The 26,329-nt window shown below is 38.5% G+C and overlaps 1 protein-coding gene across 1 annotated transcript in view; it reads right to left on the bottom strand.

Annotated features, from left to right (window-relative positions):
• Positions 1–26,329, bottom strand: part of DNAH8 (dynein axonemal heavy chain 8) — a 273,301-nt gene that overhangs the window by 83,250 nt on the left and 163,722 nt on the right. The window contains exons 59-70 of the mRNA XM_090280432.1: positions 22,944–23,097; positions 21,422–21,586; positions 19,532–19,758; positions 17,599–17,717; positions 15,894–15,997; positions 14,309–14,485; positions 12,428–12,595; positions 11,692–11,907; positions 8,831–8,968; positions 6,905–7,032; positions 6,073–6,244; positions 1,877–2,032 (exon numbers count right to left, since the gene is read on the bottom strand). Of these exons, the coding sequence (XP_090136558.1) occupies positions 1,877–2,032; positions 6,073–6,244; positions 6,905–7,032; positions 8,831–8,968; positions 11,692–11,907; positions 12,428–12,595; positions 14,309–14,485; positions 15,894–15,997; positions 17,599–17,717; positions 19,532–19,758; positions 21,422–21,586; positions 22,944–23,097 (1,924 nt within the window). The remainder of the gene's footprint in view (positions 1–1,876; positions 2,033–6,072; positions 6,245–6,904; positions 7,033–8,830; positions 8,969–11,691; positions 11,908–12,427; positions 12,596–14,308; positions 14,486–15,893; positions 15,998–17,598; positions 17,718–19,531; positions 19,759–21,421; positions 21,587–22,943; positions 23,098–26,329) is intronic.

The following is a 26,329-nucleotide window of genomic DNA, read 5'->3' as shown; positions in this document are numbered from 1 at the left end:
TTTCATTTATGTGTTTGTTCATGTACTGACCCACATATTCAGAAAAGTCATGTCTTCTGAGTAAGGAGAATATACTTTGGTCTGCGATATTTCAGCAGCAGACAGTTTTTAAAATATGGAAGTCCTCTAGCATATGCCTGTTACTTCTTCAAGAGGGTGTTTGAGTCTGGATTATAGCAGGAAAGACATTTCTGAAGACTATCAATGAGTTTAATGCCAAAATGGAGAGACAAAGCTATGATCAGGAAAAATGAGAAAAGATGAGCAGGGAGATCAACAGCCAGAGGCAAGAGGCCTGGAATAAGGGAAAAGTCACAGTTGAGCTGGATCCAGACAACTGAGTTCAGGAGCAGGAGTGCAGTTCTCTGTGAGTGTAGCTCCTCAGAAGCTGCATTCCATTACCTCCATTTCCCTTAACTCTTCCCCATCCTTACTAGGATTTCTCTGGGTTATCTAAACAAACACAGACCGATGCATTGTGTTCTGGAGTTTTAATGAGGTGGGACCACCTGAGTGGTGCTCCTGAGCACTATGCAGTGTCCACCTGCCAGCTAAGCACTGATCTCAGAAGGAAATCTTTCAGTATTTCACCATTAAATATGGTGTCTGTTGTAGGCTTTTTTAAAATGCTTTTTTAAAAAAGATTATATTTATTTATTTTTAGAGAGAGGGGAAGAGAGGGAGAAAGAGAAGGAGAGACTTCAATGTGTGTTTGCCTCTCACACATCCCAAACTGGGGACTGAGTCTGCCACCCAGGCATGTGCTCTGACTGGGAATAAAACCAGTGACCCTTTGGTTCTCAGGCTGGTGCTCAATCCACTGAGCCACACCAGCCAGAGCTGTAAATGCTTTTTATATGATACTCTATTCTTAGTTTTCTAGAAGTCCTATCATGAATGGGTGTTTAATTTACCAAGTGCTTTTTCTGCATTTATCAAGATGACCACATAATTCTTCTGTTTTTCCCCCCTGTAATGATGACACACTGATTAATTCCTTTAAATTCAATACATAACAGAATTTCTATTCTATATAAAGAACTGTGCCAAAAATATAAAAATGGGGTAAAACCATAAACCTGGTCAGCAAAAAGTTTATGGTATAGTAGAGATAAAAGAGAAACATGAAAGAACAATAATTTAAGACAGACTCTAAATCCACAGCAGAATTATAAATAAGACATTAAGAGAAATCAGGACAGGCAATCTTAAACTAAGAACACAGAAAAGTCTTGACGAAGGTAGCGATGGATGTGGACTTTGAAGAATATTTAAGATTTTTATCTGGGATGTAAGTGAAGTGGGCAGTAGTGTGGAGAAAGACATTCTTATTAGTAGAAATAGTACAAGCAAAAATATGGATCCAGGAGGCTTAGAACAGTGTCTAGGAAACAACGAATAGTCCATGTTGGTAGCTGAATTAAAATACCAATGGTTACAAGATCCCCAAGGGAGTGTTGGAATCCTGCCCTTTGCTCACCCCTACCTTACAATGAATACCTTATTAGACTCCAATTTTCCTACTGGACTCTAGTATGCTATGTAGTACCAAGTGTCTGAGCTAGGCTGGCATGAGTGGCCTAAATCACAAATTCTTTTGCTGTTTTCCTGTAAGCCCAGACTAAAAGCCACATCCAACATTATCAAAAGCAACAGAGCCAGGGAAATGGACAGAGGGGGAAAAGTGAGTTTAAGAGAGAGCACAAAAGAGAGAAAATATCAAAGCCTTTGCCCCGAATTCTTGTTACAAAATTCAAAGGTGTAAATTAGCAAACAATTAGAGAGATAACAACTTTATGACTGGCAGATTCAATAAAAACTTGGGGAAGTTTTCATGATTTTAAGATTACTTTCCCTTGCATCAAATGGTACATACCTGCAGGTCATTTTCTTTTTCCTTTGATTTAATCCAAGTTTTGCCTTGAGTTTGTGGATCTATGAGGAGTGGGTATCTGGTGGCCTTTGTCACAATAATGCCATTCTGAATTGATAAGTCATCTCCTGGTAATCCCTGAAGTCCCCACTCACCAATCTGAGTAATAAGAAATGAATATGGTCATTCAAAGGAGAACAAGAATGCTTTCATTAGTAAGTAAAAGTACCACAATATAAAAGAAGTTAAAATTTGCATGGATATTTTTCCATTGAGAGTATGTAACAGGTACCTAGAGAAAAACCCAAACTTGTAAATGTGAACAAAATAATATTAAAGTTTTAAAAACAAGTGTATCATCTGAAAAATCTTTTCTCTAATAATGCAACACTAGGTTTAGTCCTGTATATTGTATTTTGGTGCTTACGAGGAAATATTGTTAAATTGACTGCATAAAGTATGGTTGCTGAACATTCGGAGAACATAGGGGCTTGAAATATTGTGACATTGGCTTAGTGGGTGGGATGCAGATGGGCTGAAGTTAGCAGAGATAATAAATACAGGTGAAAAGATGTCAGAGAAGATAAGCCCCCAGAAAGATCTGAAACTTCCCCTTTGTGCCCTTTGGCTCTGCTTTCATGGGTTACAGTGACTGCACAGTTTGAGGCAGAGAAGTTAGAGGAGATGAGATATATTGGCAGGAGCTCATTAATGACATTAAAAAGCAATATTTCCTAGACTTTCAGCCCAGATGGAGGCCTAGACAGACATGCTGCATCTCCCTCCACAACTAAGAAGGAATACAACTACCTCAAAACTAGAGACAATCAGAAGTTCCAGAAAATCGAGCTGCATGGAAGTCCAACAAACAAAGATATAAAGAAGAAGTACTCATCCAGACAGGTAGGAGGGGCAGAGCTGGGGTGGAGAGGACACGGTGTGGTGGTGACAGCAGCAGCGGCAGCAGCAGGCTGGCGGAAAGCACAGTTACACATTTTAAAGAGTCAGGAGGGATACCTGGGGAGCGTTCCCAGCACCAGACCAGACTGCACAGCTCACGGTCCCAGCATTGGGGAAAATCAAGCCTCACTGCTTTTGACTATGCAAACCAATGAGTGTTGGGGCAGAGGAAGAAACTGCCAGTCTCTAAGCAGAGTCTGCTTGTTGAAAGGGCCCCCATGGTCCTAGAACATCCGCAGACCCACCCACTCTGGGAACCATGGCCAGGGCAATAGCTAGAGAGGCACCAGTCCCATATGGAAGTGGGAGAAGTGCCTGGAAAATGGGTGAGTGCTGAGCAAGTGGCATTGTTCCCTCTCAGACCCCTCCCATACACACAGCACCACAACGTGGTGAAACAGGTTGCCCTCTACTGATGAATACCTAAGGCTCTGCCCTTTACAATGTAACAAGTGGGACAGCTCTACCTAAGACACAAAGGCAAACAAACACAGGAGTCTGTCAAGATGAGGAGACAGGGAAGTATGGCTCAAAAGAGGAAACAGATTAAGGTTCCAGTGAGAGAACTAAGCAATAAGGAGACAGCCAACCTAACAGACAAGAAGATAGCCAACCTAACAGACACGGAGTTTAATACACTGGTGATAAAGATACTCACAGACTTGACAGATATGCTTAAGTATGGCAAACACATAAAGGAAGAAGTGAAGGCTATGCTAAATGAAACAAAGGAAAATCCACACAAAACCAATGATGAAGGGAAGGAAACCAGGGTTCAAGTCAGTTATTTGGGACATAAAGAATTAAAAAACAGTCAACCATTACAGAATGAGGAAACAAGAGTTGAAAAAAGTGAGGAGAGGCTTAGGAACCTCTGGAACAACACTAAACATGCCAACATCAGAATCATAAAGGTGCCAGAATGAGAAGAGGAAGAGCAAAAAATTGAAAGCATGTGTGAAAAAATAATGACGGAAAACTTCCCAAATTTGGAGAAGGAAATAAGACATACAGGTCCAGGAAGCACAGAGTCACAAACAAGCTAGATCCAAAGAGAACTACACCAAGTCACATCATAATTAAAATGCCAAAGGTTCAAGATAAAGAGAGAATCTTAAAAGCAGCAAGAGAAAAAGCAGAGTTACCTACAAAGGGGTGCTTGTAAGACTATCAGCTGATTTCTCAAACGAAACCTTGCAGGCTAGAAGGGACTGGCAACAAGTATTCAATGTGATGAAAAGCAAGGACCTACAACCACGATTACTCTATCCAGCAAAGCTATCATTTAGAATGGAAGGGCAGATAAAGTGCTTCCCAGACAAGGTAAAGCTAAAGGAGCTCATCATCACCAAACCATTATTATATGAAATGTTAAAGGGATTTATTTAAGAAAAAGAAGATCAAAACTATGAACATTAAAATGACAACAAACTCATAACTATCAACAACGAAATCTATAAAATAAAAACAAAAACAAACTAAGCAAACAACCAGAACAGGAACAGAATCATAGGTATGGGGATCATTTGAAGGGTTATCAGCTGGGAGGGGGAACAGGGAAAAATGGGAAATGGTGCAGTGACTAAGAAGCCTAATTGGTTGGTACAAAATAGACAGGGGTAAGTTAAGAATAATATAGAAAAGGGTGAAGCCGAAGAACTTATATGGATGACCCATGGACTTAATTAAGAGGGGTGGAATTGCAGGAGTGTGAAGGGGGTACTGGGAAGAGGGGAGCAAAGGGAAAAGAAATTGGGACAACTGTAACAACATAATCAATAAAATATACTTTAAAATAAATAAATACTATTTCCTGAAACACCAATTCAAAAGAACCTATGCACCCCTATGTTCATAGCAGCACTATTTACAATAGCCAAGTGCTGGAAACAGCCTAAGTGCCCATCAGTGGATGAATGGACTAAAAAACTGTGGTACATTTACACAATGGCATACTATGCAGCAGAAAGAAAGAAGGAACTTCTACCTTTTGCTACAGCATGGATGAAATTTGAGAGTATTATGCTAAGTGAAATAAGCAAGGTGGTAAAAGATAAATATCATATGATCTCACCTAATACAGGAACCTAATGAACAAAACAAACAAACAAGCAAAATAGAACCAGAGACATGTAACCAGGGAACAGAATGACAGTGACCAGAGGGGAGGGAGGGGGGGAATAGGGGGAAGAAGGGGAAGGGTCTAATCAGGGAACTAATATGAATGACCCACGGACATGGACAACTAAATGGAGATGGACTATGGGAGAGGGGGGAGGTGGGCAGAGCAGGGAAGAGCAAAGGGGGAAAAATGAGATAACTGTAATAGAAAAACAATAAAAAATAAATTTTTAAAAAGATACATTTCTTTTCCAAATAAAGAGGGAATTGCCAGCCTGCCTCCCATGATCAATAAAATCCCCTGAAATCCAATGAACCAACTAGCCTCCACTTTTGTTAAACTATCCCAGCACCTTCACAGGCCACAGTTAGTAAAGAAGATCCTGTCCCACTCAGGCTCATCAGTGACCGGCCCATTGTATCTTCTATATATCATCTAATCCTTGTCAGGACCAGTTCAATATTATCTGAATGGGAAAAGATTACTTTTTAACTTGTAAAGAGAAATAACATGAAATTAATAGTATGCCACCTCTAAGGCAACTGGGGAGCAAGCATATTCACAAATCAGAAAAGCAGCTCATGAATACAAATTGCCTGGAAAGCATTTAATACCACAGGAGCTCTGTAAAATATACTGAAAATTGACAAAGGCACCAAATTCCCAGCGAGGAAAATTAGTGTGGTAGGTCACAGTATCACTCAGTGCTGCTGGGTTGGGTACTAATAAAGGACTGTTAATGACTGAAGGAAGGTTAATAACAGTATTTATGGCCTAGTTCATGTCTATATTTGCCGGAAGTGTTTGAGAGAGAATGTGATTTAATGGGACTGGTGTAAATACTGATGGGTTATAAGGAAAGCTCAGTATCAGCAAGTCTGTAACTCACGGATGATCTTTTAGTTCACAGCAGTGCAACCGATAGTAATTTGTAAGCAGGGTTTCTTAAAATGTTAAGAAATTTTCATACAACAAAGAAAAGCCATTTTTGGCACTCATAAGCATTTTGAAAAAATCTTCTCAATTAAGTGAAAAAACAAACAAATTTGGTGTACCTTTAGTAAGAAATAAAATGAGACTGAAACTCAAATAATATTATGGGGAAAGTAACACTTACTGTTGGAGGATCCACCAACATTGAAATAAGATTTAGGTTTTCAGTGAAAGGAATTTTCCGTGCTCTCAGCTCCAGCTCCCACTGATCTTTAAGCAAATAGTTCCTAAATATCTGATTGAAAGGACCAAGGTAGGAAAGGAATCCGGTGCACAGCAGAATATCACCTACGAGTCTGTTAAGGAAAAAACACAAAGTGAGTCACCTACCACAATTTGAAAGGCCAGAGTGCAGTTTTGTTTCATTACTAGGTGAAATCTTTCTTTGCTCCCTGCACTATAGTGAGACATGGAAGAGATCATGCAAAAAGCAGCAGCAGTGGCCATATTTGGGAAGGTCGGGGAGCAAGGCAGAAGGCTCCTCCCGAAGCCACAGGTCCAGAGCCTTGACTCCCAGAGGAGGAAAGGACCCTATTCCCAGCCCATGGCTCATCCTGTTCAGAATTGGCCTTGGTTAAACTATTTTTCCTTTCTCATTCCCTTCTCTCTGAATTTTCTGAGCACACCAATGGCAAAGCGTAGACAAACAGACCAAGCCCATAGGCTGTCCTGGCAAACCCAGGCCATATCCGAAGCACTCTCATACTGAAAACCCACACTGCTGAACCAAAATTGAGGCTCAAAGTGTTTCACAAAATTGTTTTGCCTCTTTGTTCGACTGAGAGTGTGTAACTTAAGCTGTAAGCAGTTTCTTAAATGCTGAGATTGAGAGACAGATATTTGGAAATGAAGGAGAAAACGCTCTTCACAGGGAGGTAATGTCACAAAGGGGTGGCATTTGGGGTGGGGCCTGAGATGGAGAGCAGAGCAAGTACAACAAAGACCAAAATTTGTACCTATTAATCTGAGCTTTGAACTCTTTACTTTGCTGAGTCCATCGGATTTTTTCTCCACTCAGCCCATCGATGAGAGTGGAAGCTGCCTGCATCTTTTTCCGGCACATATCGGCATCATTAAGCAAATCCTACATTCATAAAGCAAGAATGTCTCAAAGGACTTTTTAAACATGCTAAAATACATGGAGGAATCTCTTAATGTGTAAAATAAGTATTATTTAAAAATACAGGGTGAGTGAAACCTTACATATTAAATTCTGGTAATTTATTCAGTATATAGTTATTTTACATTACAAATTGTCAAGAAAAGCACATAAATTAAAACAGTATTTCTATTAAATATTTTCAAAATAGGATCAAATCCTGGCTGGTTTGGCTCAGTGGATTGAGCGTCGGCCTGCGAGCTAAGTGTCGCTGGTTCGATCTTCCAGTCAGGGCACATCAGAGAAGGAAAACTCTGATTCCAAAAAACCTCCGCTGCCTTGCGGCATACCTCTTCAGGGGAAAGGCTAAGGGAGTAAACCCCGACAGAAAATCCGGAGCCGGAGTCCCTAAGGCGGTTTGACGTTGTAGTCAACACCGGCAACTCCTGCGGCGCACCTGAAACCAAGCTGTATTGACTCCATCTTTCCCTTGGACCCTTCAGCTGCGAAGAGAGGGGGGGGGGTCTGCTGCATGGGCAACAGCAGACCCTCCATATCACCCTGCCCAGGCTCTGTAGCTTCAGCTTCACTGGAGAGGACACTCCAGCATCATCGCAAGATGTCGATTCAACACGGGAGGAGACAGATACCGTGTCACTCCCGAGTCGGACTGCACAGCCATTCTCGGCGGTGCAGATAGACTCTTAAGAAGCTACACCATCGTCTCTTGAGGCTCTGTAGCTTCAGCTTCACTGGAGAGAACACTCCAGCGTCATCGTAAGATGTCGATTCAACATGGGAGGAGACAGATACCGTGTCACTCCCGAGTCGGACTGCACAACCATTCTCGGCGGTGCAGATAGACACTTAAGAAGCTACACCATCGTCTCTTGAGACGGACGGCTGCCGACGAGGATCAAATCAATAAAATATGCCACTTCAAGTTGGTGGTAATTCTGAGTTCCTTTCAGTTTACCAAGATTTTTTCCCAGAAAAATTCTATGTAACAGTCATATGCTGTGGGTAGCTTCTATCTGCTCATAGAAGCCAGTTGTTAAATTTTCAGGAAATGTGCATGCTGGTGTTAAACAGCCACTATTAAAAATTAAATTACATAAACTTATAATTAAACAAACTATATTAAAAGAAAAGGTAACACGTAACCAAGCCCATCACTTCCTAATTATTTACTATGTTTTAGTGTTGTGTAAGTGAGGTTATTTCAGTCCGCTGTACCAGCATGGTGGAAATCATACATAACGGTGTGCTGCTGCACAGGTTTTTCCAAATCTGGGTTCAGTGTCATCATACTGACAGCTTAAAATGGGCAGTGATAGGAGTAACTAGACCACACGTATCAGCAATCCCTGCACAAAAGGCTTTCATCTTCTCCTGGCCCCTGCCCCTCACAAGCCGATTGTTGAGCATTTACCAGAACATCACTGCTTACAACCTACCTCAGAGGATCCCCATTTGATGGATAAGTAAGGGAAATTGCCCTTAACTGTACAATTAATAAGTGCATGTGCTGGACCTGAAACTAGTCTTCCAACTCCAAAGTCAATATACTCTTCGGGTATGACATCACAGCTTCCTCTTACAGAAAATGATTATTAAAAAAGAATTTCAAGTGTCAAAGATCCAAAATAAGTAGACATTGCTAGCGAGTAAGGGCATTCAGGTAAACTTTTTGTCATAAACATTTACCTAATTTCTAAATACAGTGCCTACTCTTCTAACTTTACAGTGTGTCATTTCAGTAATTTGAGGTCTTGAATCTCACCATTTTCTCATTCATCGCTGCATCAAATTTTGCTTGCACTTTATCCAGCTCAGCTTGTTTCTCATCAAGCAGGGCCTGTGCCTTCCCCAACTCAGCATTGGCAACTGCTAAGCGGCCCTCTTGCTTGGCCAGGTTAACCTTAGAAGGAAGAGGAAGGGATTAGTGTAGAGTGGTATTAGCACTGCAAGACATTTGTGACCATAAATTACATAATTTTTCCCTAGATGGTTTGCAGGTCACCTGTTTCAGTTTTTAGCTGGGGAAGCAGAGGATCTTAAAGATACTTCATTTAAATGTTTTTCTTTTAATTATTAATGTTACATATAGAAAACATGGAAAAATGCAGCCATGTATAGGAAGGAGAACAAAAATTACCCTTAAGTTTACCCAGTGGCAGTCTGAGACTGTTGTGTTAAGAAGTTGATTATTTTTCCACCTAATATAGTATAATCATTTCACCATCCTTAAAAACCTTTTCAGGAACATCACTCATATGGCTGCAGGATATCCTGCAATTTGGATGTATCATCATTCATGTAACCTTTTCTGCACTTCTAGAAATTTCTTTTTTTCATTTTAATTATTACAAATAATGCTGTGATAAGTACTATTGGGTATGTAAACATTTGGGATTGTTTCCTTGGTATAAATGCTTAGAAATGGAATTACTGTAACAGTAGTTTTTCATCTTTTCCTAAGTCCTACAACATGGTAATTACATTTTCTTGTAATTATAAAGTAATTAATCAGCAAAGTAAGATAGCCCAGAGCCTTCTGGTATAGAATTTTTTGATAACTTTCTGATATTCTTTCTCAATACAGTATTTCATTTATTTTAAGAATTTAGCCATTTTCTCCAGGAAATTTTCATTTCATTTAGATTTTCTAATGTATTTATATATGAAATTTGCTTTTCAATTATTTAAATCTATACATTATATGGATTTATCTTTATATTCTCACTTGTTCTTCTATATTTCCTTCTTGATTAGATTTTCTAAGAACATATCTCATATTTTGTTTTTGCAAAGCATCAGTTTTTAGATTTACTCATTTATTCTACTTTTCTCTTCTCTAATTTTTAACGTTATTTTTATTAACTCTTCTGCTTTCCTCAAATTTTTTGTATATGTATGCTTGTAAGTGAGTATGTACTGGATTTAGTTTCTTTGGTTCATTTAAGGGCAGAGAATGTACTATTTTACCACATCACAAAAGCCTTGGTAACTAGCTCTTTGTCATCATTTTCTAAATAGGAGTGACTTTTTTAAAAGTAAACTTTCTAATTTTATTGCTTCTCATCAAAGAATGAGGCCTCAGCCCTCATTCTGGCCAGGTAGCTCAGTTGGTTGGAGCGTTGTCTCAATGTGCCAAGGTTGCAAGTTCCAATCCTGGTCAGGGCGCATATAAGAATCAACCAATGAATGCATAAATGAGTGGAACAACAAATCAATGTCTCTCTCTTTCTCTCTCTCCACCCTCCATTGCTTCCTCTCTCTCTCTAAAAGACAATTAAAAAAAAAAAAAAAAAGAATGAGGCCTCAGCAAGTTTTGCTTCTGGGAATTAAACCAAGGTCTTCTTTTAGCAAATGTTCCTTTGTTTATATTTTTAAAAGTTCAATGTAGCAATTAAATCTTAAAAATACCATAATGTAAAATCTCTATATAAATATTAATTTATGCCTACTTAGGATTGGCTACATAATTTTCAGGGCCCAATGCAAAATAGAAATATGGGGTCCCTTGTTAAAATGTAAAGAACTTCAAGAGGGTGGCAGCAGAGCATTAAGCCAAGCATGAGCCCTTAACACAGAAGATGGTGTGTACAGCTCACACCCCCCTGAAGCCAGCCCTGTGCCCTCAGATCTGTGGTGGGTTGATAACTGTGTGCCGCAATCACAAATTACAACATTATTTTCATTATTTTCCAGTTAAAGTAGTCATAGATTTTGTTTCATGTGACTTAATACTATTCTATTTATTGCATAAAACATCATTAAAATTAAGTCTCACTGTGGACTTAATTGTTAGGAATCAAAATTTTTATCAATAAAAATGATGGCTCTTTTAGGCCTTTTTCCCTTGAATTCTAATATTTACACTAACATTTCTTTCTTGGTATATTTTTTGTTTGGGCATGTTCGCTATATCTTTTCCTCATTTCCCTTTATTAAAACTTCTTTCATTTTAAAAAATCTATTTTCTATTTGTTTCAAAGCACAGAGTTTCAAGGGGCAGTTGCTTCTATAAGGCTTATTGTGAAAACCAGTAACCCCTCCCACCTTCTCCATCTTCCATCCTACAGAGCAACCACTCTCAACTCTTTCAGCTTTATGGGGCTGGGTGGGCAGTGGAGGTTGTGTTTATCTAGGTGGCATATTCTATGACTCCTTTGCACTCCTGAGAATGTCTTTCTGTTCCCTCAGACGTGAAGGGCAGTCTGATCCAGTATAGGGGTGTATGTTTTATTTACCCTTCAATACTTAAACTGCATCCTTGAGAATGTCTTTTTGTTCCCTCATACATGAAGTGCAGCTTGGTCAGTTATTGAATTCTTGGACCACTGCAATTTCCTCCTTAATACTCTTTGCATGTGTTTTTTTTTTTTTTTTTCTTCATTATTTTCTAGTATTTAGGGTCAACGAGTTGGTTTCAGTTTCTTGTCTGAGAGGTCCAAAACACATAACAGATGCAAAAAGAATGAGAAACTGAGAGGACAGGCAAAAAAAAAAAGAAAAACTTGGTGACAAGGACATCTACCTTTGTTAGTCAAAATTACGTTGTGTTTTTTAATAGCAGTAATACCAATGATTGATTTTGCTAAACACTAGTTTACTGGGAGAAAGAGGGCAACTTTTTACCTTCAGAGGCAACACTTCTCTATTGATGCCATAAAATGTTGCCATAGCAAGTGTCCAGGACAGCAGACCAGCCACGTTCCCACAGACTTTTTTGGCACTTTCAAAAGAGTAATCATCCATATTAAAATATGGCTGTAGTAACTCAACAGTCTCCTCATTTATAGTGTCCTTGGGGAACTGCTGAAGGTTCCACAGGAATCCCGTTGCACTCATCAACTGGAAAACAGTACTACAGCCTGTAAGTTCTGGAAGTAGAGAAATACTTCCTTTCCGAGTTAGTATCTGCTTCTAAATAGATTTTTTTAAAAAAGAAGTTAACAGTTGATTTCCTCTAAACACACAAATCAAGACTATGACAGTAGTCAACCTAAATCTGTAAAATGCAAATTGTCTTCTCATTTCCATGGTGAAAGGGTAAAAATAAAAGCTCCCTAAGTTTCCTGCCAGGTGAGTGCATCTCAGTGTCACCAACCACACGGCCCCCCTTGGAGCCTGGGCCGGGCTGACATCAAGACTGTGCCAATAGGAGCCACTGGAGCTGAACAGGTTTTATAAAAAGAAAGCATACAGCTTAAAAATCTTTCCCTACTTACATTTTGGGAGATGCAGATTAGATACAACTATCCAATACACAAGGGTCGATTTTTATCTGTCAGCTTGTCTGGTCTATATTGAGCGTTCTTGGGATAAGGAACTGAGAGACCTCACAGGGCCTATAAAAGTAGATTTTACTTACTTTTAATGACTCTGCCCACGATGGCTTACAGCAGGGTTTTTCTGGATCCATAGTAACAGGGTCAATTTTCTTTTGAAACAGTAACAGAACGCAGTCCATGATTCTCATAATAAGATGTGGGGGCTTTGCAAGTTTCCTGACTGTGGCAATATCATTTGGCTTGATAGTCTGTATTGGGGGTTAGGAACCAATAATTTTTGTTGAGTAGTATTCATAGTCATGGAAATCTAATACTTTTAAGTAAGTAAAGTAGAAAACTTTAAAACGTATTTCCCCCCCAAACCCTGACATTATCTTCTCAATGGTTTGCATTTCGAGATTTTTTTCCTAACAGCTCTTTTATTGTGATTCTAGGATTTTGGTTTGTTTTATTTTTTTCCTCTGTTCCCTCAACTAATTCTTTAGCATATTTCTACCATTCACTACCCACCTTTGTTAGCAACACATCTCTTTGATGGGTAACATTTAGATAACTTGCATCTTCAAAGCACAGAGTCTATACTATGTGTGGATAATAAAAGAGGAGCAAGACCCTGAACAGCAGAAGCCTGGCTTTCACTTTTCATTTTGAGAGCTGCCCTGTCTTTGGAAGGCAGGAGGAATTCTAAGGAGACAAGAGGTTATTATATGGCTTGTAAAAATTTTTTTTGAAAGTTTCTATATGTGAGTTGGGTTTGGAATAAGTCATTACCAGATATTCAAGGCAAGAAGGACTGGGACAGCCTATACATCAAGGAAATCTCCTAAGACTCACTTGATTCAGTGATCTCTCTCTTATGTTATTATGGAGTCCATAAAGGGAATGGGATGAAGAATGTGTACTGGTCATTGTCACAATTTCATTAAATGATTACCATCAATGTATTCATTCATATAACAACTACAGGCATTCTCCCATATAAAACAAATAGCCCTGTCCTCATAATTTTCCAAGGAAGAGAGAGAGAACACAATTGCCCAAAACTAGGATTATCCGTCCTAGTATAAGCATGGGGGGAGGTGGCACGTAGGAAAATAAAGGAGAGCCAGAAGAACCACAGACTTCCTGGAAGGTGTGAGATCGGGGCCTGTCTTGAAGAACGACTTTTATTGGGCAATGAAAGTTAGGAGAAGCATTCCTGGCAGAGGGAGAGACTGATTTAAACAGACCATAATTTTTCCAAAAGCCTCTAGGTTTTTCTGTATGGTTGGGTCATGCAGCGTGTCAGGACAGAATGACAAGAGAGTTCAAGGAGTAGATAGAAGCCAGCTTAGCAGCAGCACTAACATTTACTGAGTACTTTCCATGTGCCCAGAAAACTGTATTCATTACTTTTAATGTTTACATTGACCCTTCAAGGATCAGTGAGAAATTATAATCCTCATGGAGACCCAGAATAGTTAAGTCTATTTATTTAAGAAGCGGTGGCCATGAGAGGCAAGTGCAGATCTGCCTGCCTCCAGAGCTGCGCCCTCAGAGCTGTGGATGCTTCAGAGCTGTGTATCCTAAGAGCAACGGGCACCACATGGGGATTTCGAAAGGGCTCATGACTTAATCTTAACAGGATGCTGGAGGAACCTAGAAGGCTTTCTATGAAATCTGAATCCCTTATGCTATAGGTTAGGCTGTTAATCACTAGTATCATTCTCAGTTCTCATGGAAAGCTGATTTACAGCATGAAAATAGTAAGTTATGGGAAGTGAAGACTTAAAAAATTAGAACGTTGAAAACTTAATCAGTGAAAAGATTTGTTTCCAGACTAAGAGATTATTATAAATCACATTTGGAATTCAGCTCAGTTTTGTCATGACAGAAGTCCCACAATTACTTCCTGTGATGAAACATGGTGCCTGCCAGGCAGAACCTGTGTTGGGAGGGGTGACGGTGCACTCACTACTCACATTCAGGGCCGCTTCTGCTTCTTCCAGTGCAGGTTTGGCTGCCTCGAGCTTTGTCTCAGCTTTTACTTTTTCACTATCAATTTCATCCACAATTTTTTGGGCTTTGTCCTTTACCTCCTGCACTTCATTTTTTACTTTGGCTGAAGCTTGAGCACTTATTGTGACTTCTGCTAACACCTGTTAAGTTGAGGAAACACATGAGAGCAAATAGAAACCTCTGAGCAGAATTTACAGACTTGAGTAGTGAGAGAATATTTGATATAATATGAAACATGAATAAAAGCAAATTTATTCCTCATCTAAGTCATCTGTATTTTAAGGTTATTAAAGTAAATCCTTTGAATAGTTCCCTGTCAGGAAAACTTATTTCCTACGTTTTCCTCAGGCTTAGAATATATAAATAAATATTTTAAGCTTTCAGAAAAATGGTACTTCTACTCTATGTAATTTGTAGAAAATTAAAACAATTCAAGAAACTGTACTGGAATAAGATCGTCGTCGGCAGCCGTCCGTCTCGAGAGACGATGGTGTAGCTTCTTAAGAGTCTATCTGCACCGCCGAGAATGGCTGTGCAGTCCGACTCGGGAGTGACATGGTAGTATCTGTCTCCTCCTGTGTTGAATCGACATCTTGCGATGACGCTGAAGCTACAGAGCCTGGGCAGGGTAATATGGAGGGTCTGCTGTTGCCCATGCAGCAGACCCCCCCTCTCTTCGCAGCTGAAGGGTCCAAGGGAAAGACGGAGTCGATACAGCTTGGCTTCAGGTGCGCCGCAGGAGTTGCCGGTGTTGACTACAACGTCAAACCGCCTTAGGGACTCCGGCTCCGGATTTTCTGTCGGGGTTTACTCCCTTAGCCTTTCCCCTGAAGAGGTATGCCGCAAGGCAGCGGAGGTTTTTTGGAGTCAGAGTTTTCCTTCTCTGTGGAATAAGATCAGAAACCATATTAAGCTTTGTGTAAGTAACAATAGCAGTAACTCATGTTTTGTTAAGTACCTACTGTATGTCAGAACTTGGCCTAGTGCCTCTCCTAACCCTCTCATTTCAGCAACTGGCTGAGGGTCAAGAGTGAGTATCTATTCTTAACTGCCTCTCAGGGAGTGGAAGCTGAAAGCAGTCTGAGACCGGTGGGGTTGTAGATACAGGAGCAGCACACATATACTCATATTCCTACCACCTTCAGGGGAGAATCTTTTTTTTTTTCCTGTAATTTCATCAACTCTTTCTCTTATTCTTTTCCCTGCTCTACACGAACTTCAGCTGAGACTTGGGCCATCCTAGAAACGCAAAGCATGCAGGGACCTTAACAAATATGGCTTACAAACAAGCATAAACTTTATAAATAGATGAGAGAGAGCAAGAGAGACAGACAGAGCCAGAGAAGGAAGATAGTCTTAGGCCTGGCAGAGGATATAATAGTTTAGGTATGTCTTGGTATAAGTTAAACAAAAATATCTAATGGTCTTTGGGAGCATTATCTTACCAGAAATACCCTGTAACTTTACACCCTGTAAGTTTATAAATGCTTTTTTTTATATATGGAAAAATGTTCCTTACCACTCAGAATAAAATAAATGCAAACTCACTTCATCTGCTTTTACAGAAGCCACTGCCAATTCCTTTTCCTTTACTGCAAGATCCTGAGAGAGTTTTGCAACGGACTCACTTGCCTCCATAAGCTTATCAAGACCTTTACAAACACACATATATACACTCTTGCTGAGTATGTGAATGTGCTTCATTAAATATTTATTCAACATTTACTACTTATAAGGCACCGTATAAATACTATAACAAACACAAGGTAATTAATAATGGACAAAAGCTTTAAAAACATATCTTAGGGGCAACAATATTGACCATATTTCTGAGAGTTTCAGCAGGGGATGAAGAAAATAGCTCCAACTGAGGAAAATCATCCAGCTACATAAAAGAGAAAGTCACAGTGCCTTACCGAGTAACATTAATCATTGAATTTACTTAAGAAACATTAGTCAAGTAACTTACTTGACAAACACATGCTCCCCTTGGCTTTGCAAACACTTTGCAACTGTAGTTTTTTTGCCTGTGAATCATATTGCAGCTGAGATGGCAAGTGAGACACATAATCTATTAACAATTTTGCTGTTCTCTTCACTACAAAAATGAAAATAACTGTGAAAGCCTATGCAATTCGCTCTGCAACTTTCAATACTGGAGAGCAAATACCTAACTGACTTCCTCAAGTTCCAACTGGGCTTTATATGGAGGTCTTTGATAAATGTTTAGCATCTGATCTCTCAAGGCAGAAGGGGAAGCACTCATATGTTTTCAGTGTCTGTGGTGTCAGTACTCCCTCCATGGCTGATTCAAGCTACCGAGAGATTCTCAGTAGCACACTGTTAGAGAATATTGCTACCATACAGGTAGGATGAAAACAACCTCAGAACATAAGTAATAGCAAAATAGAGCTAAAATAACAAAAAAGTGATAACTTTTGAGTATTTATTGCCTTCATTTTTAATATAATTTATTTAAGTTTAAGTTTATATAATTTAATTTTTAATAAAGGCTGTGTTTAACACCCAGATCATAAAATTCCTTAATGTAACCATTGGCTCCCATGCTCCAGCACACCACCCTCCTGGAGCATCAGTGGAAGAGCTGCAGGAAGAGGAGCCATGGGAACAGAAGAAGGTTTCTTTCACTATGTTTCTATCGTCACTATAATTTCACTGACCCTGAAACCCAGTTATGATCTGTGACCAAGTCTTGTGAGAAAAAGTAAAAAGAAAGCACTAAGGTATTCTGGAATGTTTGGGCCAAATGCTTTCTGGACATATAGCCTGTGCCAATTTCTCCTTTTTCTACGTGTTTATACTGAACAATCAGAAAATCGTTGCTCAGGTAAACGCTCTCTTGTTGCTTTTGTTTGTTTTGCCTTTTCCTTTGTTAGGAATTCGAGAAGCATTAACATTGAAAAGTTTATATGAATTGAGGGAAATTGTAATGAAACTGAATAGGTGCTGGTGCCCGTCTGCAAGTGACTATGGTGACTTGCTGCCCAGCTGGCTAGACCCAGAGTTGAAAGAGCTGGGAGAAATAGTTATAGAAATAAAATAGGTCATCTCCGTTTATATTTTCTTCTGCTCCGAGTTTCTTGACAGGTCAAAATACCCTTAAGGGCATTCCTTCAAGATAATCTATTACCAGCAATAACGTCAGTATTTTATTTTCAAGTACAACAATATCCACCAAATAAAATATTGCGATCCCTATCAAACAAGTCCTTAAAAATTCCATTCTGCTTACCAATATTCATACGTTCAGCTTGTTCATTAATATATTTCACCTTTTCAGTATAAATGTTTTTATAACCATTTATAAATGAGAGATAAGACTTGGGAGTCACGTGTGCTCTCCGGCGGTATCTGAAATGGAACATAAACATGATCTTCATCTCTGCCATTCTGGTGTGCTCCTGTAAAATGTCAGAACAGATGTTCTTCCCACTGTGAAATCGGGTGATTCCTGAGAGTGAGTCACTAGCAGGAGGGCAGACTAGGTGAGGTGGTGAGAATGCTGAATGTCTGCTATCTGGACCTTTTCAGGGTCTTTGACTCCACTCTTACCCAACTCTGGGCTTCTGTTTCCCCATCTGGAAAACTGAGGAAAAAAATCACTGCTCTATACCTGCCAGAATTTTGTGAAGATAAAAAATATGTAAATAGCATATGTAAATTGTAAACTGTATAAATATTAGGGATATGTGGTTGAAGTGAATTTGTACTGTGGTCTATTTTCATTCAACTCATATTGGCTACATACCTCTTCACTGCTAGGAACCAGCTGGGGGGCTTCCAGAGGTGGAAGCCACTCTCTCCCCCGAGTCCCTGGATTGTCTTTGAAATCAAAGCAGCCACACTTGATTCAAACATTCAACTCACTATGTGCTATAGTATAGTAATTATATTTAACAATAGAAATAAATAAAAAGGATAAGTTTGTACAGGAGAAACTCACGTCAAAGAAGAGCTCCACCCATACTATAAAACCACTTCACTTTTTATATTAATTTTGCACTTTGGGAGTTCAGAAGATTTTTAACATTAAAAATATTTTAAAGACAGCATACATATATGACTGTCATTAAAATGGTACGTAAATATTACATCAGAATAAACTTCTACAACCTGAGAGAATATGAAAAATATGAAAAATACACTAAATTTTTCAAAAATAGACACAGGTTTTTGTAGCTGCATGAAGGTAAGAATTTCACTCTACAGTTAATAGTAGCAAGAGGAGTTCAAATGAGGAAGCAAGAAAATCTTTCTAACAGTAAAAATTAAGACCCACGAATTCACCAAGAGAATGCAGATCATCTAGAACAGTTCAAGAGGGGTGGTCTAGATATAGATTTTTCTTAAATTTTTGTAAGATAAGGACCCTTTGGAAAATCAATAAAAGTGTTACCCAGATTTTCTATGCAGAAAAATAGGCACAGTCTTTCTGGCACGTTCAGCAGCCCTGAGGCCCATCCATTAACCCCAGGAGAGAAGCCCACTGTCCCAGCAACCCGTGTTGGCACAGCTGCAGTCACATGTCAGTTGTATACACTGACTATGACGCTTGGGACGGGGTTGTATTTTTAAACTGTGACCCCAGCTTTCACATATGAACACCATTGCTGCTTGTAGTGAATAGATTCTCCTACAGTCAATTAAAATTTTGTTTCATAATTATTTGGCATAAAAACATGATGAAACATGCATCACTTGATCAGGCTAAGTGATGCAAATACGAAACCTAAATGTTCTCTTAACAGAAGGCAATAATGAAACTTTAAAACGGTGCACTTCTTTAATCATCATAAATAATTCATTTGAACAAGAAACTGATTTTAAACAGTTTATAATGAATAGTTAGGTCATTTTTGAGAAAAAAATTAAGTCAACAAAATAAAGTGGTTCACTGAGCATGTGTTACTTTGAGGTCTGGAAGGAAAAGGTACTTAGATTAAGTATGGACACTAGTTAAATTTTAAAGCTCATTATTTACCATCTTTTTAATACATAATCACCAGAAAACCAAAGCAAGTAAAAATTTAATTGTAGCTGGGACTCTGTGCTCAATCAATGTGACAAGTTCTTGATGCCATAAAATTTACGGATGTTCCTTTCATTTCCTCTTTGGAGTGAACTTTGCGGTGCTATAGCTTTCATAATGATATGATGTCACCCACCTTTGGAAATAATTTTCACAGCTCTCTGAAACCATATCATGGAAGAGGCCCATTGTTTCTACAACATGTCTTTTGGTGTCACTAGAGCAGACAATGTTATAGCCTGAAAGGAAATAGGAGGCCACGGCGATCAGTGCCTCCTTTGGCCAGCGACTGAACCAGTCCATAGTGCAACCTGATATCAAGCCAGGAAATTTCAGAGACCGGGCACGGAACTTCTCACCAACCTATTGACAGCAAAGTCAGAAAGCATTAGAAGCACAAACATTGTAAATCGGCTAGAGAGAGGCTTATGCATGTTAAGCCAACAGTGTGACATCACAATTACAAAAAAAAATCTTGGGCTGCAATAATAAATAAATTAAGTGTCCAGATGAAGGAGGTAATATTACCTCACTCTTCCCTGTTCTAAAAGTACATCTGCATTCTTGGATTTGATTCTAGGAGCTACCTCTTAAGAGGAAACTGACAAACTAGAACTCTTCGAGAGAGAGATGACCAAGACAGTGAAAGGCTTGGACACTAGAATAAGTGAGACTAGCAGAAGGAACAGGAGGCATTTGACCTAAAAAGGAAACAATTTAGGGAGTCTGCAAAACCTTTCTCAAAATATGAGGAGCTGTATGTGGGAGAGGAATTGGGTTCATTTTACAGGACAGATACAAAATCACAGGGGAGAAGACAGAGAAACAAAATTTAATTGATTGTAAAGAACTTTCTGGCTATTAGATTATCTAAAAATTAAGCAGATGCCTTATAAATTAGTAAGGTACTCCCACCTTGTTCCCAGAGCAGAGCTAACAGAACTTTCTTTGGTGATGATGGAAATTTTCTATATATGTGCTTTCCAGTATGGTAGCCACCAGCCACATGTAGCTATTGAGTATTTGAAGTGGACAAAGTGGGACAAAAAAAATTGGATTTCTATTTTTACTTAATTTTAATTGATCAAAATTTAAATAGCCATACATGTCTACTAGCTACTATATGAACAGTGTAGTGAGCTACAGATATTCAAACCTACTTCTGGGACATTCTAGATGGTATGTCTAGAGAGGTAGAGCTGGACAAGATTATATCATCAAATCCCTTACAATTCAAATAATTTATGTATTTAGGTAATTAATGTTATCGTCGTCGGCAGCCGTCCGTCTCGAGAGACGATGGTATAGCTTCTTAAGAGTCTATCTGCACCGCCGAGAATGGTTGTGCAGTCCGACTCGGGAGTGACACGGTATCTGTCTCCTCCCGTGTTGAATCGACATCTTGCGATGACGCTGGAGTGTCCTCTCCAGTGGAGCTGAAGCTACAGAGCCTGGGCAGGGTGATATGGAGGGTCTGCTGTTGCCCATGCAGCAGACACCCCCCCCTCTCTTCGCAGCTGAAGGATCCAAGGGAAAGACGGAGTCAATACAGCTTGGCTTCAGGTGCGCCGCAGGAGTTGCCGGTGTTGACTACAACGTCAAACCGCCTTAGGGACTCCGGCTCCGGATTTTCTGTCGGGGTTTACTCCCTTAGCCTTTCCCCTGAAGAGGTATGCCGCAAGGCAGCGGAGGTTTTTTGGAATCAGAGTTTTCCTTCTCTGATGTGCCCTGACTGGAAGATCGAACCAGCGACACTTAGCTCGCAGGCCGACGCTCAATCCACTGAGCCAAACCAGCCAGGGTAATTAATGTTATACCTATGCAATAATTTCTAGTAAGATGAATATTTTACACTTTCATATGAGATTTTGGTCCATGGAGATTGACAGTACTAAAGTGTTAATTTTATTTCAACAGAACGAATATTAGTTTCCAAGCAAATCATCTCCTCAGAGAAGGTAAACCATCTAAATACATTTAAATAAGTAACTACTCCTACACAGATATAACTAAAATAAAAACTCACTGGAGAGAAGCAGAGAACAACATGCAAGTTCTTCCTTGATCTTGAAATAAAGTACTCATACAGATTATCAAAGGTAGGAGGATGGCGAGGCAGCTCCTTTTTCATCACCGATATTAGACCTTGGGTGATTTCATCCATTTCATCCCGTGAAAACAAATTGGAGATCTTTGAGAAACAGACAAGACAGTGTCCTGTGTTTTAAGAGTCCTCCACATCCAATTCACTGCCAAAGTCTGATCCTCTTCTCTCCACCTACATGTCATATTTTTTCATATTTTCTTTCTGCATCTCTACAGTGAAACTGCTGGTTTGCCAGAGATTACCAAGAGAGCAACTATTTATTGAGCAGATGGAGCAATTTCAATGGGAGCAAATTATGTTTCCTTTTGTTCAAATAGCTTTCACTATAGAAATGATTCCTGAAAGTACAGTCTTAAATAGCTATCACTAAAATGCTATCTCTCCACCATTTCATTATTTCTTTAAAATGTCCATGACATCCTCTCTTCCGAGTCATTGTCAGTCTCAATTCTGGCTCCAAGGTAGTTAATCAGCTCCTACACCAATAAGAATACATAGACACTGTGGTGTAGTGAAGAGTTAACACAGCAGCCTCATTTGAACAAGTATGCTCACAGGGCTGGCATCTGGGAACCTGACTTTTGAAATGTTTCCTCCATTGCTAATTAATAAGGTTGTACCACTGTACCCAGATGACTTATACAAACATGGGATAGATGGTGAACATCTACATTCCTTTTGGAAGTCTGGAATTTGGGTGGTCGTGGCTATGCAGGGAGTGACTACATGGCCAGCGCCAATAAAACTGTTGGACTCTGAGCCTCAGACAGGCCCCCTGAACAGAAACGCAATGCGGGTGTCACGGCAGTTCACCGCTGGAGGGAAAGCCCATTCAGGATGTCCCCTCTGGCAAGAACAGAGAGCGCCTACACATGGATTTCTCCAGACTCCACCTGATACGTCTTTTTCTTTACTGATCTGGCTGTGACTCCTTACTGTGTTGCTTTAATAAATGTTAACTATGGGTACAAGTATATGTGAAGTCCCCAGGTCCTTCTAATGTAGTACCATGCATGTGAGTGGTCATGGCAGTGCTGATACAAATAGTGTCAGAAGTGGTAACACTGGCATCCACTTACACCTAATGGAACTCTTTCAGCCCTTTTATACTCCTATTAGACAGGTGGGTGGATGGGTGGATAGACAGATAAGACAGGTGCTTGCTCCTCCTAAAATAAATTATAGGATCAAATTGAAAACTGAAGAGACAAATAAGCAATCATGCATAAAATGGAACAAGGCATAAAAAAATCTAGAGGTAGGCACATTAATTTCACAGGAACGTCAAAAATTTACTAAATCTCATGTTAATCATTTCTAAAATGAAAACCGTGTGATAGATGGCCTCACTTGTTAATTGTTACTGAATGGTTGCTGCTTTTTATATTCATAAATAATTTACATTTTAAAAATGTGAGCTTTTCCTCTACTTTTGACCTACCTCCCCTGAAGATAGTAGGTTGTTAAGATATTCTAGAAATGCCTCATCTTTTATCTCATTGTCAGTAAAGATGAAGGTGATGCCTTTTCCTTCAGCCCCAGCAACTTTGTACAGAGATTTTAAGTCATCTGTTAGATTATTCACATTATAAGACCTAAATTTAAAAAGTGGTAAAATTTTGAAAATTAAAATACATATATAGTCATAATTTATCTCAAAATACTACATAACTCATGATAATTAGAACATAATCTGTACCTGCTCCAAGACATATTAAGTAATAATGCCTACTAAAAACACAGAAATTAGAGTGAAATAGCTATATGTTACCATTCAAAACACATGTTTTATTTAACATGAAAAGTGAGAAGTGGGGCATTTACCAGAAGTGACTCATGAAGAGTAATGGGAAATAGGGAAATAAACTTTTATTTCCTGCAATATGATAGTCCTCAGCAGCAGATTTTGCCCAAGGGTATACATGTATAATATCTAAAACTAATTTGAAATTTGGATGAGTTTGGACTGATAAAAAAGTAAAGATAAATTATAAATAAAATGAGTGATAAATTATATATAGTGGTAATTTGTGCATTTCACTAAGTGGTTAGGTGCAGAGAAAGCCTACAGAAAAGATGCATTATGTAATGTGCTATAAATAATAGAAATGCTATAATTATGTGATTACAGATTATGAAAAGATCTTCATCTCTGTTTTTCTGTTTTCTGTTTCCTACTAAATGTATGTGCTACCAGACCTGAGATGTTATATAAAAATAAAGCAGACATTTTTTTCAAGTGCTATATATAAATATTCGTAAGTCGATGACAAAGACTATAAAGAAACCCTCATTTGAAAGAGGTTTTACAGTGCAAGTAATAGGGAGTTTTAGGTAAGCCTTAGGGTGTAGTGGAAAGACTATGGGCATTGCAACCAGAAGGATCTGGATTCAAACTCCCTTTCCTCAGCTTTAGAAAAGTGCCTTCACAAGGAATGAAAAAAAAAAAAAATCCCTGCAAATGGAAACAAAAAAAAAAGGTGAGTAGCAATACTCATTTCAGACAAAATAGACTTCAAAACAAAGGCCATAACAAGAGACAAAGAATGTCACTACATAATAAAGGAATCGATCCAACAAGAGAATATCAACTTTGTAAACATATATGCATCTAACATAGGAGCACTTAAATATATAATGAAAATCTTGGTGGACATTAAGGGAGAGATTGACAGAAATATATAGTCATAAAAGGAGATTTTAACATCCCACTGTCACCAAAGGATAGATCTTTCAGACCAAAAAAAAAAAAAAAAAAAAAAATCAACAAGAAAAAAGCTACCTTAAATGACACACTGGATCAGATTAATTTAATTATATTTACAGAACATTTCATCCCAAAGCAGCAGAATATACACTCTTCTCAAGTGCACATGGAAAATTCTCAAAGACAGACCACGTGTTAGGACACAAAATATGACTGAAATCATATCAAGCTTCTTCTTGCATCACAACAGTATGAAACTAGAAATCAACTATAATAAAAACACTGAAAAACATTCAAGCAAATAGAGGCTAAATAGCATGTTACTAAATAATGACTGGGTTAACAATGAGATCAAGGAAGAAATAAAAAAATTACCTGAAAATGAATGAAAATAACCATGCAACAACCCAAAATCCATGGGACACAGAAAAGGCAGTCCTGAAAGGGAAGTTCATAGCATTACAGGCCTACCTCAAGAAGCAAGAAAAATGTCAAACAAACAATCTAACCCCACACCTAAAAGAACTAGGAAAAGAACAACAAAGTCCAGAGTAAGTAGAAAGAAGGAAATAAGAAACATCAGAGCAGAAATAAATGACATAGAGACTAAAAAAAAGAAAAAAGAAAAAGAAACCAAGAGCTGGTTCTTTGAAAAGATAAACAAGATTGATGAACCTTTAGCCAGACTCATCAAGAAACAAAGAGAGAGGAATCAAATAAATAAAATCAGAAATGAAAGATGAGAAGTAACAACTGACATCACAGAAATACAAAGGATTTTTCGAAAATACTATGAACAATTGTATGTCAACAAATTGGACAACGTGGGTGAAATAGACAAATTCCTAGAAACATGCAATCTTCCAAAACTTAATTAGGAACAATCAGGAAACCTGAATAGATAGATTACAACTAATGAAATTGAAGCAGTGGTCCAAAACTCCCAGAAAATAGAAGTCCTGGACTAGATGGCTTCACAGGTAAATTTCACCAAACATTCAAAGAAGAACTAATACCTAACCTCCTCAAATTGTTCCAAAAAATTGAAGAGGAGGGAACGCTTACAAGTTCTTTTTATGAGAACAGCATTATCCTAATTCCAAAACCAGATAAATACACTACAAAGAAAGAAAATTATAGGCTAATATGTCTGATGAGCATGCATGCTAAAATCCTCAACAAAATATTAGCAAACCATATTCAGCAATATATTAAAAACATCATACGCCATAATCAAGTGAAATTTATTCCATGGAAGCAAGTTTGGTATGATATTTGCAAATCAATAAATGTGATGCACCACATACAAAATGAAAAATAAAAATCACATGGACATGTCAATAGATACAGAGAAGCATTTGATAAAATCTATCACCTATTTATGATAAAAACTCTCAGCAAAGTAGAAATAGAGGGACCATACCTCAACATAAAAAGGCTATATATTACAAACTTATCGCCAACATCATACTTGATGTTCCTTAATATCAGGAACAAGACAGGAATTTCTGCTTTCACCACTTGTTCAACATAGTACTGGAAGTCTTAGCCACTCAAAGAGACAAGAAGAAGAAACAAAAGATATCCAAATCAGAAAGGAGAAAGCAAAACTGTCATTATTTGCAGATGACATCAATTGTAAAGACATAGAAAACCCTAAAGACTCCACCAAAAAGCTACTAGATCTAATAAATTAATTCAGCAAAGTAGCAGGATACAAAATTAATTATTAAGAAATTGGTGGCATTTTTATACACTGATAATGAACTATCAAAAAGGTAAATTAAGAAAACAATCTAAGAAGCAGCAACAAACAAGAAGCGTCACAAAAATGGGGAGACAGAGAAACAACCCCCTATCCAAAGGAAAGGAGGAATCCCCAGAAAGAGTGCTAAATGAAATAGAGAGAAGCAAACTATCAGACATGAAATTCAAAACATGGATTATAGGGAAGCTTGATGAGCCCAAAGAGCTCAAAGAAAACTACAAAGAACTCCAGGGAAACTACAAGGAACTTACTGAGAATTATGCCAGCATGAAAAAGGACATAGAAGTGATCAATAAGAGCCAGGAGGAAATGAATACAATTCCTGAGTTGAAGAACACAGGAGAAGGAATCA

The sequence above is a fragment of the Furipterus horrens genome, unplaced genomic scaffold, assembly GCF_987537825.1.
Source record: "Furipterus horrens unplaced genomic scaffold, mFurHor1.1.pri manual_scaffold_6, whole genome shotgun sequence".
NCBI classification, from domain to species: domain Eukaryota; kingdom Metazoa; phylum Chordata; class Mammalia; order Chiroptera; family Furipteridae; genus Furipterus; species Furipterus horrens.
Note: the sequence above shows the minus strand (reverse complement) of the source record. Positions and strands in the feature narration are given on the sequence as shown.